Source organism: Phocoena phocoena, chromosome 8, assembly GCF_963924675.1.
Source record: "Phocoena phocoena chromosome 8, mPhoPho1.1, whole genome shotgun sequence".
Classification (NCBI taxonomy): domain Eukaryota; kingdom Metazoa; phylum Chordata; class Mammalia; order Artiodactyla; family Phocoenidae; genus Phocoena; species Phocoena phocoena.
Window position 1 is genome coordinate 57,737,152 of NC_089226.1, and position 21,136 is coordinate 57,758,287.

At 38.6% G+C, this 21,136-nt stretch overlaps 1 protein-coding gene across 1 annotated transcript in view; it reads right to left on the minus strand.

Annotated features, from left to right (window-relative positions):
- RNF169 (ring finger protein 169) overlaps positions 1-20,588 on the minus strand; it is an 82,047-nt gene extending 61,459 nt beyond the window's left edge. Inside the window, exon 1 of the mRNA XM_065883214.1 lies at positions 20,087-20,588. Within this exon, the coding sequence (XP_065739286.1) occupies positions 20,087-20,588 (502 nt within the window). The remainder of the gene's footprint in view (positions 1-20,086) is intronic.
- Positions 20,589-21,136: the final 548 nt, after the last annotated feature.

The window sequence follows — 21,136 nt, forward strand, 5'->3', positions numbered from 1 at the left end:
TCAACACTGAAGAACTGCTAAAAGAGTGCTCTGTTTTTCATTAGGCTTCTCGGAAGCTTCTTAACCTTTTACCCTACACAGTTAAAGAATCTGCAAATGCCTCAAGAGAAAAAAAAGCAGGTAGAGAGGCTGGGGCGGAGGGGGGGGGTGCAGGGAGATGCACCTCCCTTCTCTCTGGGATCTTGGCCTCTCAAGTTTTGGCTGCCTTGGCAGCCCTGAACTATAATTTTTGTATCCCTAGCCCCATGAAGAAAGCTCTGCTGGCTTTTTTGCCTCTTAATAGCTATACTCTCCCTTTGCCAAGAATCCACAAATGTCTGAAGTCCTGGCTGCCTTGGCAATTTACCAATGCCTTCATATAGATTTTTTTTTAAATCAGGCTTTTCTAGTTATTCTCAGCAGGAGTTCTGGTGTGCTACAATCTGCTCCATCATAGCCAGAAGCAAAATCTACATTCTTCATAAGCAGTGGAGAAGACAAGATTTTCGTCATGAAACCACAAACCATTAATAAAGAGGGAACAAGCAGTGAGGAAGAAGACAAAAGGAGAGAATATTCTTTTAAGAAAGTCAAGAAAGGAATCTAATAAAGGTAGAAAATGTGTGGTCCAAGTCCTAAAGAAACTTACAATCTTACTAGGGAAAGAAAAACATATGCAAGTGAAACTACTATAGAATGTCGAAGAGTTATACAACTAAACACCTGACTGCAGCTCAGAAAAGCATGAGGTAGAGGTACACAACAGCAAAAGAAGACAATGAATCAAAGTACATCTTCTACAACAAAACCTATGTAAGTGCAAAGATACACAGGAACCAAGAGGTCATTATCCATATCAATCTCAAGGTTACCTGCTTATACTACCCACCAAACTTCTGAACTACCTTCAAATGGAATATTCTAAAGGAGAAACTTTAATGTTAAATTAGGCATACCATTTAGAAGTAGGAAGGTGGAAACATGGGGAGTGAACCACAAATACGTTCTAAAACCAAACTAAAGTGCTTTCCATTTTATCTACTATTTTTTTGGTTTACTCCTTCTAACTCTCCAAGAGTGCAGATGACAGCCAAGTACCAACTGTCTTAAACTAATGCAATTGCTCCTTTACCTACTTGCCCAAGACATTAACAATTTACAGGAGGCAACATAAAGAGCGTTTACCTGGAAAGAAGAGGAAGTGCACAGAGAAAAAGTTAAAAGTTAAGAAAATATTCATATCAAATTTGAAAACTGCTTACCTAAGTACCATAATTAACACTACAGATTACTGCTATAGTAACTCAAACTGTGTTTTAAAACTATCCTTGGCAAAGAACTAATGAAATCAAGATGTCACAACTCACATACCAAGAACTTAAAACATGTTTGTAACTTTTGACCTAATAATTTCTAGGAATCTTAGAAAATAATCTAAAATACAGAAAAACTTTTACATAAAAAGATTTTCACTGCAACATTGTTCATAACTGCAAAACAAAAACTGAGAATAACCTACATGTCCAATATTGAGGGAATGATTAGGCTAATTACAGACAGTCCATACAATGTACTATTATCCTGGCATCAAAATTATATAGAAATTTTTTTTAATAATATGCAATATTGGGCTTCCCTGGTGGTGCACTGGTTAAGAATCTGCCTGCCAATGCAGGGGACACGGGTTCGAGCCCTGGTCTAGAAAGATCCCACATGCCGCGGAGCAACTAAGCCCATGCGCCACAACTACTGAGTTTGCACTCTAGAGCCCGCGAGCCACAACTACTGAGCCCGTGAGTCACAACTACTGAAGCCCACACATCTAGAGCCTGTGCTCTGCAACAAGAGAAGCCACCACAATGAGAAGCCTGCGCACTGCAACAAAGACCCAACACAGCCAAAAATAAATAAAATAAAATATAAAAAATGCAATATTGCTTTAATTAGATAGGAAACCATTTATGTTAAATGAGAGATGCAGACGCCAGACTGAATATGCCTTATAATTTCAAACATGAATATTAAATATAGAAATGGAAATAACAAATAGAAAAAGAAATAACAATATAATTGTAGAAGTCACAAAGGGAGAAGAAAATATTAATAACATATCAAGTTATCATACATAAGTGTGTAAGAATAATGAAAACTGTTATCAGAGATCAGGAAGTTAAAGAGGGAAGTGAACAGTGAGGAAGAGGGAGGTGCTGTGGGAAGAGAACATACACCAAAAAAAGGCATGAGACCCTTTCCCCAAAGCACTTATTAACATAGCTTCTTAGCTAAGACAAAGTCATAAAAAGTTGTAAGAAGAGATTTAAATAATTACAGAGACGATGACAAATGCAAAGTCACAAAATGAACAATTGCCAAATGCATCTTACAAGCAAATGTTCCAACAGACATCTGTAGGAGCAAGAGAACAAGGGCTGGGAAGGAGAGTCAAGGCTTTAGGAAGGTTGGATGAAGCTGAGTCTAACTGGTAAAACTTAGATTAAGTTAAAAGACAGAAGGGGACTTCCCTGGTGGTCCAGTGGTTAAAACTCCGCGCACCCAATGCAGGGGGCCCGGGTTCGAAGCATGCCACAACAAAGAGCCTGCACACCACAACAAAGATCCCCTGTGCCACAACTAAGACCCGGCGCAAGTGGTTAAGAATCCACCTGCCAATGCAGGGGACACAGGTTCGAGCCCTCGTCCGGGACCAAAGTGTGATAACACTACTGAACTGCACACTTAAAAGGTTAAGACAGTAAGTTTCAAGTTATGTGTTTTTTACCACAATTTTAATTTTTTTTAAGTGTGAAGCCTGGATAGTAAATAAATACATTCTGCTAGAGCAGAAAGTTTATGTAAGAGAGTTGTATAGGCCAGAAAGGGTAGGTTGGGGCCAAATTATAGAGAACCTTCAACATTAGGCTAGGGAATCTAAACTCATCCTGTCATCAACAAGGATACCACCATATTTAATCTTATTAATATTAATAAAACTATTAATAAACAATAAAACTTCAGTTATCCAGCATGCTTGGGGAATAAGATGTTCCTTAATTTTATGTGGTAACAATGCCAAATTTGGGCAGGATCTTCCCCATACAGTTACAGCACTTCACCATCCATACGTCTGCCAGATAACTTTCAAAAGTAAGAAAGATCCCAGGCTGTGGAGACCAATCAGACTCCATCACTTATCAGTGTGACACTGAGCACACTACAACTTCTCTAGCCCTCAGTTTCCCCACTTCCCAAATAAATTATTATGAATGATTAAATGACATGATTTAATGTATTGTACAATGCTGGATATATAATTGATATTCATTAAGTGTTAGATACATCCTTATAAGAAAAAATTCTACTTAATCTTTTCAGAGATAGAAATTTCTCAGAATTGTAGGGAAAAAAATGGCATCAGAGATTTTTTTCTCTATATATAAGTGGGACAACTACATGGTGCTTATTAACTGCTAATAAAAATTAATGATAAATATTCAAATTCCAAGTTGCATCTTGCTTCCTTAGCTTAAAAAATTAACCTGATTTGTACCTCGATCTGGAAAGAATAATGAGTCTTAAGCAGCCTAAGTCTGTGTAGACTTACGGCCAGATAGTAAATATTTTCAGCTTTGCAGACCAAAAGACAGCTGCTCAATTCTGCCATTGTAGCATGAAAGCAGCCATAGACAATATGAATAAGCATGGCTGTGTTCCAATAAAAATTTACAAAAATAAGCAGTAGGCTGGATCTGGCCTGCTGAATGTAATTTCCTAACCCCTGGTGCTATAGATTGAATGTTTGTGTCCCCTACACAATTTATACGTTGAAACCTAATCCCCAGTGTGATGGTATTTGGTGGTGGGGTCTTGGAAAGGTGATTAGGTCATGAGGGCAAAGCTCTCATGAATGGGATTAGGGCGCTTATAAAGGAGACCCCAGATTCACTTTGTTATAAAGCAGAAACTAACACACCATTGTAAAGCAATTATACTCCAATAAAGATGTTAAAAAAAAAAAAAAAAGAGAGACCCCAGAGAGCTCCCTGCCCCTTCCACCAAGTGAGGACCAGGAGGCAGGTCCTCACGAGACACTGAATCTACCAGTCTTGATCTTTGACTTGCCACCCTCTAGGACTGTGACAAATAAATTTCTGTTGTTTATAAGCCACCCAGTCCATGGTATTCTGTTATCACAACCCAAAGTGACTAAGACATCTAGATTAGAAAAAGACAAAGAGAGTAGAGATCAATAGAATTTGCAAAAGCAGGTATTAACCAAGAGTAGAGTCAAAGTATAAGGTTCCTTGTTGAATCCAGAAATGGCCCAAACAACAGGCACAGCAAGGCAGCCCAAACTGGATTAGCACAGTCCAAGCATGAGGCACACAATAAAGGAGGTCACAAAAGCAAGCGTAGGTACAGGAATGCTGCAGAGATGAAGGCCATGCAGGCCTAGGCAGACCAAGACCAAGACCATCTCTATATCCACCACCACCCTGGACAAAAGCCTTTGGACTTAATTTCTGCTCTTTTTGAGGTGAAAAATCATCCACAATAGTCCACAAAGTGGAATGATACCAAAATTAGAAAGAGTGTAGGATTTTGAACCATACCAACCTGCATTCAAATCTACTACCCACTGGCTTTGTATCTACCAGTATTTATCCTTGCTAAGCCTGTTTCTTCATCCATAAAATGGGAGTAATACCTACCTTAACAGGGATGTTTATCTCATCTAATCCTCCAGTACCCTCTTGGTACAGATTCTGTGCACATTAAAATGGTAGCCTAACTGGCCTGTCTCTTAAGACTCTTTGTCTTTCTATCTTCAACACTGCTTCCCTAGTTCTTTATAAAGCAGACCTGACCCTATCATCTTCCTGCTTAATAACTTTCATTGGCTTCCCTCTGCCTCCAAGATTTATAAACAAGACTCAGTCTACCACCCCAGCCATATTTTCTCACATTCCCTCAATACTCTCCCCTCCCCAGCCTTCACACATAATCACTATTCCTAGATATGCCAGACCCTGTCTCTTTACATATGCCACTTCCTCTTCCCACAATGTTTTTTCTTTTTCACTGTATGATAATCAGTTCAAAGCCCTGTTTATTGCCCTCTCCTTTGCAAAGCGTTTCTCACTTAACCCAGGGAGAATTACATTAGCCTTCTGCAGGTCCTCACAACATTCTGCACTTACCTCAATTGTAGTAGGATTTATTACCTGTGTTATAATTACTTGTTTCTGCCTCTGATTCCCCAAACTAGGAGATTTTCTTGAACCTATTGGGATGATCTCTAGGTATGTGTCTCAGTACAAAACAGTGGCTTAAATTTTTTGTTGTTGAATATACCGATGAGAAAGTGCTTTAAAACCAGCACCATTCTGTACTAAGATCTTTTAAAGAATTTGTTGTCTGAAAGAAGATCAATTTGTAAAGCCTTTCTTTATAATGAAACCAAAAGTAAACTTTAGTAAAGTCCAAGTCAACAACAAATTAACAGGGTCCAATCTTTTGAGGTTTTATCATAATAGTTTTACAGAACCAAACACTAGACAAAACACAAATGGCAAAACAGAAGTAAAGGAAAAATATGTCCGCTGCTATTTAGAAAAATAAAAACCAAAACTGGATATAAGTTGTCTTCAGGCTTAAAAATTTAATTGTACACACATGTAATGAGGAAGACTGGCTCAGTTCTGTTTTGAGAACTGAGTTGCTCATCCTGAATCTGTAGTTCTGTTGCGTACAGGATGAGCAAGGTCAATGCGATCTTTGGCAGCATTAATAAGAATTTGGCATCCAGATGGAGAGATGGTAAACCTCACTACATTTTGCACTGGTCAGGCATTATTTAATGCATGAGGGTCAATTATGAGTGGCATATTTAAAGATGAACAGAAGGATAAAGGAATCATTATATATAATCAAAAATCTTTTTTTAAGGATTTTTTTAGGACTCTTTTTCCTCTATTAAACATTTACTGAGTATCTAACACATTCTAGGTACCATATTAAGTGCTGAATACCCAAAGACATAGTCCCTGACCTCAAAGAGTTCAGTGTAATGCCAGAGACAGACACACAAACAAGGGACTGAAATCCAGTGACATGACGAATACACATACTCATGTGGTGTCACAAAGGAAGGCAATCAACTCCTATTTGAGAAAAAAATTCACAGAGCACTTGTTTCACCTGAGTATAATCTGACAGAAGGATAACAGGGAGAATATTCCAGGCAGAATAATCATAGGTGACAAAAGGTCAGAAAAGTTTCAAAAAGCATACTATATTATAAGAACTGTAAGTAGTGTAGTATGACCAGAAATCTGGGAAAGGGAGAAAGAGGACCAAAGAGATGAATTTGAGAAGTTTAGCCTAAGAATTTAGATAGAAAAAATCATGGTCTTTAAATACTTGAATATTGAAACTAGGGAAGAATATTTTGATTCAATAGAAACTTAAATTTCAAACAATTAACATTGTCCAGAACTAGACAGCAGTGAGTACAGAGTCACCAGAATGGGAGAAATATCCCTGTTCATGTATTAGCTCAATCTTCCCTTGGTATTCTAGATCTCTTCCCTAGCTACTAACGATATTGAGAATCATTCCAGGTGTTTTATTGGCCTTTCAGTTTCCCTCTTCTGTGAAATGTCTATTCAAATCCGCTCACCATTTTTCTAATGAGGTGTCTGTCATAGTGATTTGTAGTTCTTCATATATTTTGGACATTAATCTTTTGTTACTACATTGGAAGTATTTTCTCACATTCTGTGGTTCATCTCCCTACTTTATCTTTTATCATACAGAAGTTTTGATTTTAATGTGACCAAATTATCAATCTTTTCCTTTACTCTGTATTTTTTGTTTAAAGAATTCTTCCTATCCCACTTTCACAGATACTCCTAGTATTTTCTAAGTTTTATAGTTTGACCTTTAATCGATCTGGTATTAACTTTTTGTGTATCGTGTGAGGTAAAGATCTATTTTTCCTTGTTTTCTGTAAGGTTAGCTAACTATCCACAACTGAAAATATTTTTGCCCCACTGATTTGTAATGCCACCTGTCATCTACCAAATTCAAGTATATGAGGACATGTTACTGGACCCTTAATTACTTTTTAAACTATTTAACCCTGGTTCAGTGTTCTTGGCTACTAATCATTCGTATTGACAAGTTCCACTAAAAAAAATTAAATTAAAAAAAAATTCCCTTCTATTCCAAGTGTTCTAGCTTTTAAAATAATAAATGAATGGTAAATTCTGTCAAATGCTCTTTTGAGCATCTATTGAGATGATCATATGGTTTTACTCTTTATTAATATGGTGAATTACATTAGATTCTTAATGTTAAACTGAACTCTCATTCCCGGAATAAATACTACTTGATTGTGATTAAAAAAAAAAATACACTACTAGACTAGTGCAGATTTCACTTGGGACTTCTAAAATCTACATTCATTGGCCTATATTTTTCCTTTCTTATACTACCTTTGTGTGATTTTGATGTCATGTTGTAAAAGCCCTCCAAAATGAGTCTAGAAACATTTTTTATTCCCTGGAATGGTCTGCACAAGGATTATCCATCCTTCAATATTTGGGTAACCTGTAAAACCATCTGTGCCTTGTGTTCCTTTAATGGATAGAATTTTTTTTCCTGCTTTTTACTATGAAAATGACTCACATATTTATTAGAGACACCAGTACAATGAACCCCAACATATCCATCACCCAGCTTCAACAGTCAACCCATTGTCAATCTTATTTCATCTATTTCCCAAATCTTTACTTGTTCCCTTTCCCCTTGAATAAATTGTTTTGAAGAAATCCCAGACACCATACCATCTTACCTATAAACATTTTAGCATCTCTCTTAAAAATAAGGACTCTTTAAAATATGTAACCAGAAAAAAGATTTCACACTAAAAATTTAATAATCTTTAATACCAACAAACATCCAGTCAGTATTCAAATTCCTATCAAATATTTTTATACAGTTTTTCAAATCAGAATCCAAATTAGTCCATACGCTTAAATGGGTTTTGTCTTTTAATCTGTAGGTTTCCCTTCTATGTATTGCTTTTCTCCCCTTCTTCTTCATGTATTTGTGGGGAAAAAATGGGCCATCTGTCCTGTAATTTCTCACATTCCGGATTTTGCTCACTGCATCCACACATTACTTAGTGGGTAGATTTTACTATTCAATTTCTTTTTTAGTTACATTTCTATTAATATTTTCTACTTATTCTTGACTCAGCTGCAATAGATTGTATTTTTTAGGAAACCGACTATTTTACACAATCTTCCAAATTCATGGGCATAAAGTTTTCCATATTCAATATGTATAGGGTTTTAGAAATCCTTATCATAGCTATAGTCATATTCCCTGTTTCATTCCTAACATTGTTTATGCTTTCTTGTGTTTCTTTTTCATTGACCAATCTTGCCTGAGATTTGTCTATAACATAGAGCCTATATTAATATCTTCAATGAGTTAGATTTTGGTTTTATTAATCCTCTTCACTGTTTTCTACTCCATTAATTTCTATTCTTATCTTTATTCTTTCCTAACTTCTACTTCCTCTGGGTTTAATCTGCTGTTACTTTCCTAGCTTCTTCAGTTGGCCACTTAATAATTTTCAGGCTTTCTTCTATTGAAAAACCTTACAGATTCTAGGACATAAATTTTTTCATATTAATATTGCTGAAATTGGGATGTTTCTTACAATTAGTCTTACAATCACCGTCAGTCGGGCAAGCAGTGATGGTGCAACTGTCACTGCTTATCTATGTATGAACATAAACAATTAAAGAATAAGCTTGCAAAAGTAGTAGTTACTTGGCAGTTATCCCTGGTGGCATGACTAGACAACTGTAACTTCTCAATGTTAGTCAATAAACCTATTACAGACCATCTGACAAAGAACTATGAGTCTCATCTGAAAACCTTTCGTTGATACCTGCTGGCCAGTTCAAGAAAACATCAGGATCAAAATTTGATGGGTGCCAGCAGTTTGAAAGAAAATGCTGGAGATAGCTGTGGAGCACTCTTTTAAGAAATGTTCTATCACCAATGCTCTCAATGACATTGTGAGCAATACTATGTAGAAAAACACAAACCTCTGTGCTTCCATCAGAAAGTGATTTAGAAGAATCAAACTCTGCATATGAAGTCACAGGAATATTCTACTAATTTGTTACTTCCCTTCCTTTTATAAATATATGCATGAGTGATATGCTAAATCTATATCTAAGTAAATATATATGAGTTCTTTCAGTAAGCATAAAGTTTCAAAGTCTAAGTGATAGGAAAGCACTGTATTTGGAAAGTAATAGTCCATCTCACAAATGATGACATCTTAAGATTCAATGAAATATGATATAGGCACTTAAATTTTCCTCTTAGGAAATTAAGGAAACACTCCCATTTATCACTGCAACAAAAAGAACAAAATACCTAAAAATAAACCTACCTAAGGAGGCAAAAGACCTGTATGCAGATAAGACACTGATGAAAGAAATCAAAGATGATACAAACAAATGGAGAGATATACCATGTTCTTGGATTGGAAGAATCAACAGTGTGAAAATGACTCTACTACCCAAAGCAATCTACAGATTCAATGCAATCCCCATTAAATTACCAATGGCATTTTTCACAGAATAAGAACAAAAAATTTTACAATTTGTATGGAAACACAAAAGACCTCGAATAGCCAAAGCAATCTTGAGAAAGAAAAATGGAGCTGAAGGAATCAGGCTCCCAGACTTCAGACTATACTACAAAGCTATAGTAATCAAGACAGTATGGTACTGGCACAAAAACAGAAATATAGCTCAATGGAACAGGAGAGAAAGCCCAGAGATAAACCCATTCACATATGGTCACCTTATCTTTGACAAAGGAGGCAAGAATATACAATGGAGAAAAGACAGCCTCTTCAATAAGTGGTGCTGGGAAAACTGGACAGGTACATGTAAAAGAATGAAATTAGAACACTTCCTAACATCATACACAAAAATAAACTCAAAATGGATTAAAGACCTAAATGTAAGGCCAGACACTATAAAACTCTAAGAGGAAAACAGAGGCATTAACACTCTATGACATAAATCACAGCAAGATCTTTTTTTGACCCACCTCCTAGAGTAATGGAAATAAAAACAAAAATAAACAAATGGGACCTCATGAAACTTCAAAGCTTTTGCACAGCAAATGAAACCATAAACAAGATGAAAAGACAACCCTCAGAATGGGAGAAAATATTTGCAAACAAAGCAACTGACAAAGGATTAATCTCCAAAGTATACAAGCAGCTCATGCAACTCAATATCAAAAAAACAAACAACCCAATCCAAAAATGGGCAGAAGACCTAAACAGACATTTCTCCAAAGAAGACATACAGATTGCCAACAAACACATGAAAAGATGCTCAACATCACTAATCATTAGAGAAATGCAAATCAAAACCACATTGAGGTATCACCTCACACCAATCAGAATGGCCGTCATCAAAAAATCTAGAAACAGTAAATGCTGGAGAGGGTATGGAGAAAAGGGAACCCTCCTGCACTGTTGGTGGGAATGTAAATTGATACAGCCACTATGGAGAACAGTATGGTGGTTCCTTAAAAAACTAAAAATAGAACTACTATATGATCCAGCAATCCCATTACTGGGCATATACCCTGAGAAAACCATAATTCAAAAAGAGACATGTAACACACTGTTCACTGCAGCACTATTTACAATAGCCAGGACATCGAAGCAACCTAAGTGTCCATCAACAGATGAATGGATAAAGAAGATGTGGTACATATATACAATGGAATATTACTCAGCCATAAAAAGGAAACAAAATTGAGTAATTTGTAATGAGGTGGATGGACCTAGAGGCTATCATACAGAGTGAAGTAAGTCAGAAAGAAAAAAACAAATACTGTATGCTAACACATACATTGGAATCTAAAAATATGGTACTGATGAACCTAGTGGCAGGGCAGGAATAATGACACAGATGTAGAGAATGGACTTGAGGACACAGGAGGGGAAGGGGAAGCTGGGACGAAGTGAGAGAGTAGCACTGACATATATACACTACCAAATGTAAAGTAGATAGCTAGTGGGAAGCAGCTGCATAGCACAGGGAGATCTGCTCGGTGCTTTGTGACCACCTAAAGGGGTGGGATAGGGAGGGTGGGAGGGAGACGCAAGAGGGAGGGGATACGGGGATATACGTATACATATAGCTGATTCACTTCGTTGTACAGCAGAAACTAACACAACATTGTAAAGCAATTATACTCCAATAAAGATGAAAAAAATTTTTCCTCTTAGTACTGCTTTGCTGTATTCCACAGATTTTGACATATAGTGTTTCCACTGTTATTTAATTCTAAATATTTTCCAGTTTCCATGAATTTGTTCTTCATCCATTTATTTTTAGTTTATTTTTGCTTTTACTTTTTAAATTTCCAAACATGGATAGGAGGTGAGGAGAATCAGTTATACTTGTTATTAATTTCTAATTTTATTGTATTGGGGTCAGAAAACATGGTTGATATATCAAGCTTTGGTATTTGTTGATAATTTCTTTGTGCCTAATTACATAAATTACATAAAATTACATAAAAATTTCACTTTTAATTTAAAAGAATGTATATTCTCTAATTTGGGAAGTGTATGGTTCTATATATACATAGTAGATCAAGTTATACATTGCATTTCTTTTCTTTTAGTGGTTATCCTTCCATTTTTAATATGCACCTGACTGAAAGCTTAAAGTTAATTAATATCTCTATCTTCCTTCTGAACTATATATAACTCTTTAATGCTGGTCACTTTCCCTCCCAGCTTACATTTTATCCTCATCTGATATTTTAGTTCCACTTTGGTTTTAGCCCCAACAAATCAGTCATAATTATTTTTGTTTCATACAGTCAGTTCTTCATTTACCGAGCCAATTTCTTTGTTCATCATGATTTCTTTTTTTTTTAACTAATTTATTTATTTTTGGCTGCATTGAGTCTCGTTGCTGCGCGTGGGCTTTCTTCAGTTGTAGAGAGCGGGGGCTACTCTTTGTTGCAGTGCACGGGCTTCTCATTGCGGTGGCTTCTCTTGCTGTAGAGCATGGGCTCTGGGCATGCGGGCTTCAGTAGCTGTGGCACATAGACTCAGTAGTTGTGGCTCATGGGTCCAGAGCACAAGCTCAGTAGTTGCAGTGCACGGGCTTAGTTGCTCTGCAGCATGTGGGATCTTCCTGGACCAGGGCTCGAACCTGTGTCCCCTGCGTTGGCAGGTGGATTCTTAACCACTGAGCCACCAGGGAAGTCCCTATCATGATTTCTTGTATCCTTCTCGCTCCCCTAAGTTACATTTCTTTCTTGCAGAAGTGCATTCTTTCATGTAATAGTTCTTTCAGAAACAGTGTGGTAAATTCTCCATATTTTTGTTCATCTGAAAATACTTTTATTTTGCCTTCACTCTTGAATGATAACTGAGTATGAAATTCTGATCTCTCTCAGCACTAGGAAGGTATTATTCAAGTTTCTTCTGGCCTCTCTTATTAAGAGATATCTGCTCTCAGTCTGATTCTTGCTCCTTTGTCCTTCCTTTCTGGTTGCTTATAAAAGTGTCTTTGGTGTTCTGCAGTTTCATTGCAATGTATTTAGTTGTGGGGTTTGTTTTTAGTTTGCTCATTTAATTCTTGCTAGGCCCTCATGAGCTTAAACCTAAAAATTCATGTCTTTTTAAATTAATTCCAAAAAATTCTCATGTCATCTCTTCAAATTCCATGTTTCCCTCATTTTATTTTTCTCCTTCTGGAACTGCTATTAGATGTTGTGTCTTCTTGCTTAGTCTTTCATTTCTCCACCTCTTTCATATTTTCCTTCATCTTACTGTTCTGCATTCTCAGGATTTCCTTATATCTAACTCCCAGCTTACTACTTTCTCTTCATCTGTGTAAATGATCACTTACTTACTGAGCTTTTTTTTTTTTTTTTTTGCGGTATGCAGGCCTCTCACTGCTGTGGCCTCTCCCGTTGCGGAGCACAGGCTCCAGACGCACAGGCTCAGCGGCCATGGCTCACAGGCCCAGCCGCTCCGCGGCATGTGGGATCCTCCCGGACCGGGGCACGAAGCCGTCCGTGCCCCCTGCACCGGCAGGCGGACTCTCAACCACTGCGCCACCAGGGAAGCCCTACTGAGCATTTTTTTAACCTATTTTTCATTATGTTTAGTTCTTTTCCAAATGTATGTTTCACGTCTTATTCGTTTATTGGGATGTCAATTACTTGTTTAATGTCTTTAGTCACTTAAAATATGCTACTTTAAATTACCTTTCAAACTGCCATTCTACTATGCCAGTTCTTAGAGCTGTAATCCTCCTGCTTGTAATATCTGCTGACTCTAATTTGTGGTAGAAAATTGTTTCCTTGTGTGTCACTTTTAATTATAAATTCATCTTCTGTGGGGTTTATTTCTTCTGTGAGAATTCCTTGTGGCCTGAGATATGAGAGTACCCCTTCAAGTCTTGTTTTTCCTTTCTCCAGGTGGCCCAGTGGTATCACTAGCTTGGAGCCAGCTTTTATATTAATTTCCTAGCATGGGGATACCTGAACCATATAATATAAACTCAGGTCGCAAATATGAGCAAGGCATAGGTCTTGTGCTTCAATTTCTCAGGGAAGCTTTTTTTCCATTTCCTCTTTGTATAGAGTCCAGGCAAACCAAGATGAGATTTCTTATTTCCTTGTGTCAGTGGGAAGATTTTTCTCTAGCCCACCGTTTCACCTAGGATGCAGCACATCAGGAATCCCAGCCTGATGCAAAAGTCTTGGTTTTGGTTCCTTTTTCCACACAGTTAAAACTCAATCACTAGGAATAAAAAACCAGAAACAACCCCTCACTCAATTCCTTCATCTCTGTCACAGCATGAGCTCAAGGTCTTAATGAAGTTTTGGGTTTTAGTTCCATTTTTGTTTTTGGAATCTAGAGATCTTCCTGTCTTTCCTGCAAGCTCAGAAATGCATTTCAAAGAACTGTTGTTTATCATCCAGCTTTTCTGGATATTTGTAGCAACAGAGTCTTTAGCTAAGATAAGTTAGCCATCTTGCTAAAAGAAATCTGGGATCTCCAATCCATTTGCTACATTACCCCTATAGGAGTGATCTCTCTAGAGTGCAAAGATGTACTCCTCTTTCAAACTCTTCGGTGGATCCCCCCTTCTTAGCATGGCATTCAAAGTCCACTATTATCCAGTAAGTGCTTATTTCTGCAATTCTGCCTCCTTCCACTCTCCCACATGTACTCTATGCTCCAACTACCCATATTTGCAATCCCTAGAACTCTCCTTTTGTTTCATACTCCTATGTTTTTAAAAGTACTTATTTCCCTCAGTTTTATCCTCCCTTCATCTGCCTACTAAATACTCATGGTCAAGTGTCTGCCTTTCCAGGAAGCCACTCCTGACCCATCCAAGCTGGGTTCTCTTTTTTTGTGAAAAGAGCTAACATTCGTTGAGCTCTTTATATGCTAATAACTCATTCAGTCTTAACAACAACCTTACGATTTTGCTACCACTACTATCCCCATTTTCAAAATGAGGAAACTAAGGTACAGAGAAATTAAGCAATGTGCCCAAAGACAAACAGCTATAAATGGCAGACCTGGAATTTGAACACAGATAGTCTGTCTCCAGATCCTGCTCCATTAACTTGCTCGATTAATATATACCATATTGCGTTCTACAATTATATCTTGTATTAGTTATTGCATTTATTACCCCACATTCCAGTTACACGTTTATATAGCAATCTTCTCAACTACACTGACCTTAAGAGACAGAATTATGCTTTATTTCTATTTGCAGCCCCAGTGCCTAGCACACAGAAGGCCCTCAACTCAGATGGTTACTAAATTAATGAATAACTAAAGGAAACATCCCCACAATCACTGCATTAGTCCAGCCCGTCTTCACCTCTTGTCTGAACTACTAAAACAGTCCCCTAACTAGACTCCCTTCCTCCAGTTTCTATTCACATCTTTCCTCCACACTCCAACCAATACTGTCTTTCTAAAGCACATTATGACAGTATCATTCCATTACTTAAATATTTTTAAGGGCTCCACACTGTCTATAGGATAAAGTCCCAAATTCCTTCAGCATGACATACCATGACCTTCATGATCAAACTTCTGTAGTCTCTTCTCTCCTCCTTCCCCACTCCAGCCCCACATTCCATCTATATTTAACTTCCTGTCTGTCTCTGAATATGCCAAATGCCTTCATGCCTTTGTATGTGCAGGTTCTTTTGCCAGGAATGGCCATCTCCTCTTCCCTCACCTGGTGAACTCCTATTCTTTTTCCAACACACAGCGCAAGTGCCTTCCTCAAGTTTCCTCAAAAGACTGTCAGTTATCCCACTGTTCTATTCTTCTTGGCATTATGCATTTACCTCACTTACACTTTGTATATTATTTGATAAGGTGTGTTTCCCCAACAAGACTGTGGAATCTTAAATGACAGGAACCATGACTTACTCATCTTTTTTATTGTATTCTCTTACACAAGTGTGTGCCCTAAATGCTCACTGAAATAGTGGAATGAAATTTGACAAACATATCCTACATCCTACACTAAAGCAAACTCAGATTCAAATGAATTCAAGGCAGTCAAGTCTTCTAAGATTAAATGGAAATTAGACAGGGAGTAGAAAAATGAATGGAAAACAAATAACACCTAAATTCCTGCTGCTCAATCCCGAATTCTACAGAATGGAGCTATTCTGTCAATGGTAATTAAGGCTTAGTTTATAAGGTAATCTCATCCTGAGTTTTAAAAAACACAAGGCAAATATTTCCATATTAGTAAAACACATAAGGACACTCAAATTCTGGAATATGTGTTACTAGGATAAAAAGTTGAGTCATTTTATACATTTTAAGACAAATCCCTTCAGACAAGGGAAATTCCTGTCCTTTTACACTACAATCACATGATTTCATTATTCATTAGTCCTACATGCAATTTACGTTTGCACACATAACAAACATTGTCTGCCAACTGAGTAATAAACCAGAACTACTTGTTTTTCACAGAAAGAAGAAATTTTTTTAATGGATAAATGTCAACCCTAAATGAACAGGGAGGTTGGGGTGGGATAAAGGGAAGGAATAAATGGGGCACTATTCAATTTTTTTGAATTATTCAATTTTTGAAATGCACTTTTAACACTACAAATAGAAAAAAAATTAAACTGCCAATTTAAAGATTCATCAGCCTTTGTCTAGCTTTTCTCTTCAGTTATTACCCATCGTAAAAGGACAAAGAACTGTCCTTAAAAGGTCCTGGTTTCAAGTTCAAAGGCAGCATAATTTAGAATGATCATCCTTGATTTCAAAAGACTAAATGAATTCTTAAAATTAATTATTATCAATGAGGCTTGGGACTTCCCTGGTGGCACAGTGGTTAATAATCCGCCTGCCAGTGTAGGGGGACACGGGTCCAAGTCCTGGCCCAGGAAGATCCCACATGTGGAGCACCTAAACCCCTGCACCATAACTACTGAAGACAGCGCGCCTAGAACCCGTGCTCAACAACAATAGAAGTCACCACAATGAGAAGCCCACGCACCGCAATGAAGAGTAGCCCCCGCTCGCTGCAACTAGAGAAAACCCGCACAGCAACGAAGACCCAACGCAGCCAAAAATAAGTTAATTAATTAATTAATTTTAAAAAATTCTTATCAATGAGGCTTAAATGTTCCTATATTTGCAAATCTACCTATGTATGTCTGTATGGTAAATCTTCTTTTTTAAAAATCAATGGACCAGGACTGTTTCTAAATTTAGAATATAAGCTCTAAGAGGGAGGGATCTTTGACTATTTTATTCACTGATGTCACCCAAGGATCTAGAACAGTGTCTGGCACAGAGTAGGCACTCATTACATACTTGCTTAATATTGCTCAATATGGTCCAAATACTTAATATGTCAATACATACAATGAGCTGCAGATCCTCAAAGAACATACAGTTGAAGTCTAGGTTCATCTTGAAATGATCACTGACTTAACCTTCAACACACACTGCTGCACAAATTAACTGATACTGTATCCAAAAGCAAATTGACAGTGTATGTAAGAATAAAATAAAACACTTAATACAGACGTTATTAAGGTTCTGAACTTTAAATCTTGAGAAGCTGACAAAAAACAAAAATATCACCAGCACAACCAAAATTTTCAACACACACAAACTCTTGCACTTTTTTCAGAAAAAATTCCAAAATTCAATTCAATTCAATTCCAAAAGAGCCATGGGACTTCAAGAAATTTAAAAAAAAAAAAAAAAAGTTAAGAATTTCACTTAAATACCAGTGAATTTACTACAAAATTTTATTTCCAGTTTTATAAAGCAGGCCTGCCCTTTCTTTTATCAATTGACCTAATTATGCCAAAAGAATACTGCTAAGCAATATACTTCTGTATTAACCTAAAATTGTTAATATTGTTGCTGCTTCCCACTAATAAAAGTGTGATGTAATTATTATGAAACTGGTATTTTTTACTGTCTATTACAAACCATCACGAACATTTAACTGTGAATTAGGTTATGTTTTAGCCCTTATTTAAGGGTTAGCCTTTCAGCCCTTGTTATCTGCTACTAACCCACAATGACCTGGTCACTCTCTTCTCTGTTCTGGGCCTCAGTTCTCTCTTCAGTAGAATGAGGGAACTGGGTTAAAACAAAAGTTCTTAATTTTTTTTTTTGCAACACTTGGAGAATCTGGTGAAAGCTACAGGTGAACTATTCATAAAAACGTACAAATACATTGTAAAACAATTTTATAAACAATAATTCATAATGGCAAAAGACTGGAAACAACCTAAATATCCACCAATAGATGATTAAGTAAATTATGTTACATCCATTCAATGAAATTCCTTGTAACTATAAGTACAATGAAGAAACCTTCTATGTACTGATATGAAAAGATATCCATCATGTATTGTTATATGAAAAAAAGCACCAGTGCATATAACATATAACCTTTTATGTAAAAAGATCAAAAAATAAAATAAATATATTTGAATTTCCATGTATAAGCATAACGAAACTGTGGAAGAATCAACATGAATCTTTGGTGAAAATGGGAAATGAAGAAAGGAGTAGGAGGAACCTTTTCATTGTATACTTTCTTATATTTTTGTTTGAATTATGTGAATTGCCTATTAAAGTTTTAAATTAAAAAATATTGCATATAAACTCAAGAGGTCTAGACAACTTGCTAAAGCTAGAAGATAAACAGGGTTTATTCCCAAACCCTGTTCAGCAATACTCTTCTATAATATTTTGACTTAACAAGCATGTAATTATATACACTCAATGATCCAACAATAAGAACACTTAAGGAAAAATATTTTTCATAATGGTCCTCATACAAACATATAAAGTAATTGGTGGATATTCAGTGACTCAACAGAGCCTAATTTGAAATCTCATTTTATATTGTTTTTCTTAATTACTGATACACAAATTTCTTCAAGGAAAAAGTTTGCACAAATCATCAAGTCATACACCCTCTCATGGTTCAAATCTCAGACCTGATATTCCACAAAGGAGTACAGGCTTCGGAAATAGAAATTTGTATCCTACGTGACCATACAATCAATAGTACTAGTATGGAGACCAGAAAAATGCTGTCTTAATTTTTTTTACCATAATCTCAGAATTTGAAGCAAATTAAATAGCATAGATGATGTTTGGGGAGGGCTTCATCCCTTTTCTGAGCAGGAATCAGGTGGAACTGGGTTTTCATCCTTGGGCAACTTACTTAACCTCTCTTGGCCTCAGTTCCATCTATAAAATGGAAATAAAAGTACCTATCTCATAAGGATGCTATGAAGCTTAAAAGGAATAACGAGGAACACAGAAAATAAGACAGAAATAAAAATAAGGTATCCTAGGACAGTGGCAGGTGTCTGACTGCTTGAATCAAAACAGACTGCATTCTGGAACCTGTAGTTTCTAGTGACTGCACTTTCATACACAAGCAATGTCTCCTTTTCCCTACTGAAAATAGCACATGGCAGAATTCCCAACACAAAAGATGCAAATATCTGTCCTGTCCTAATTACGTTTCTCGAAAAATCTCTTCCTAGGTAAGCTTTTATCAAAGAACTCTAGCTGTTGTGTTGACTGGGTGTGTCTCAAAGAGTCCCAAGTTATAACAGTTTTGTTTTGTGTTTTCAACAGGGCACTTTCTCTGTCAAGCTCAGCACCAAAGAGTGGCAGGCTGCTGGGGGGGGGGGGGGGGGGGGCGGGGGGCGGGGACGGGGGGAAGGCAAAGAAGTTGTAGACAACAGTCCTTCAACGGACTCCTAACTGCCAGGAAAATAGTAGGAAACCTACTGCCATCGAGATAGAAGCAGCCCCCGCCAACCAGTCTCCGCTTCCAAAACTTTTAAACCCCATCCATCTTTTTTTGTAGAGCACTGCTGGAGCTTATTATTAGTTATTATAAATATAAATAGCCATCATTTATTACGTCTTCTCTACGTGCCAGGCTCTTGCGTTTTTCAAGATGTTGTGAAAACTGCACATATAAACTCAAACGCTCAAGTCTGAAAAGCTCCCTTCGCATCCTCAAAATCAATCTAATCTGCCCCTCAAACTCCGTATATGCCACACCTCTCATTGACCCACTCAGGCCCAGGGATCACATCTTTACAAGCAATTCAACCCCAAGCTCTTCACCCAACACTAAATCAAGCACTTCTCGGATCCTCCACTGCCCCTACAAAGTTCGGTACCCTCCTCCACTCACCAATTCCAACCTGGCCCTAACTTGTTCCAAGAAATACTATGGCTCCCTTCAAACTTCTGACTCCAAATCCATCGTGCCCGTACTTCATCCCGAAGTTCAAAATTCAGAAACACATACTGCACCTGGGCAAAGCCCGGTTCCAACCCCACGAGAACTCTCGACACCCGCTCGAGCAGGGCCAGGGCCTGGGACCCTCCACCCCCTAACCAGGCCAGGCCGGGGCGCGGCAGCCTCGCTCTGGACCCCAAGGGGAGAAGAGGAAACTCCACCTGGCTCCGCTGGCGCGCCGCGCGTCTCCTGCTCGGGCCTAGGCCCCGTGGCGGCCGCGCCCCCGTCACGACGCGGGCGGCAGCGCTCGGGTGGGCCGCGGCGGGCGCGCTCGCCCAGCACCTCCGCGTCGGGCTGCCAGTTGTCGCGGGCCCGACGGCGGGCCCAGCCCGGGCCGCGGGCGCGGCAGCGCGGGCAACCCGGGCCCGCCGCGTCGGCGGCGCGTTGGGCGCAGCCTCGGCACAGCGAGTGGCCGCACGGCAGGGCCGCCGCTTCCCCCGGGGTCTCCAGGCACCCAGCGCAGTCCGACTCCTCTGGCCGCGGCGGTGGCGGCGGCTGCAGCAACGGCGGCGGCAACACCAGCAGCGCGGGGCCAGAGGCCGGGCCCGGGGTCCCAGTCTTGGCTGCCGCCATCTCGTCACAGCGGCCCCGCCGACCCCGCCGATTCAGAGCTGCCGCTGCCGCCGCGGAAGAGGCCCGAGTACTCGGACCTGCCGCCGCCATCTTGTTTCCCGTTTGTGGGGAGAGTCCGTTGCGAGGGAGAAGAGTAGAGGGCGGGGCAGTGCGCGGCGGGCACCGCTATATACATATTCATGAGGGGCGGGGCTCCAGAAGAGGGTCTCTCGGGACATGGTTGGCGTGAGGTGAAACCTCATTAATATTTATTAGTTATCCTTTATATATCTGGTCTTCGGCCTCGCCTTCTACTCTTTGCGATTTCCTCTTAGTGGGCCAAATTAAGTTGAGGACTGAGGGGATTTATTTGGAAACTGAGCGATATTAAACTTTATGAAGTAATTACACTTATTTATCCTGCAATACCCTGATAACTGAGGCTAATGTGATTGGGGAGTATGTGAATTACTCAGAACCCTGCCTCTGCTTCATAGCTGTTGTGACTGAGACCAGTCCTACCCTGACCAGCAACTAACTGCCAAAAATAGCAGCTTCTTGTCAGTCCACATCTCAGTAAACTCTCGCTCCAGATTCCTTCCTGAAACTTCCCTCCCTTGGCTGGCAAAGCTACACTTTCCTTGTTTTTTTTTTTCCCT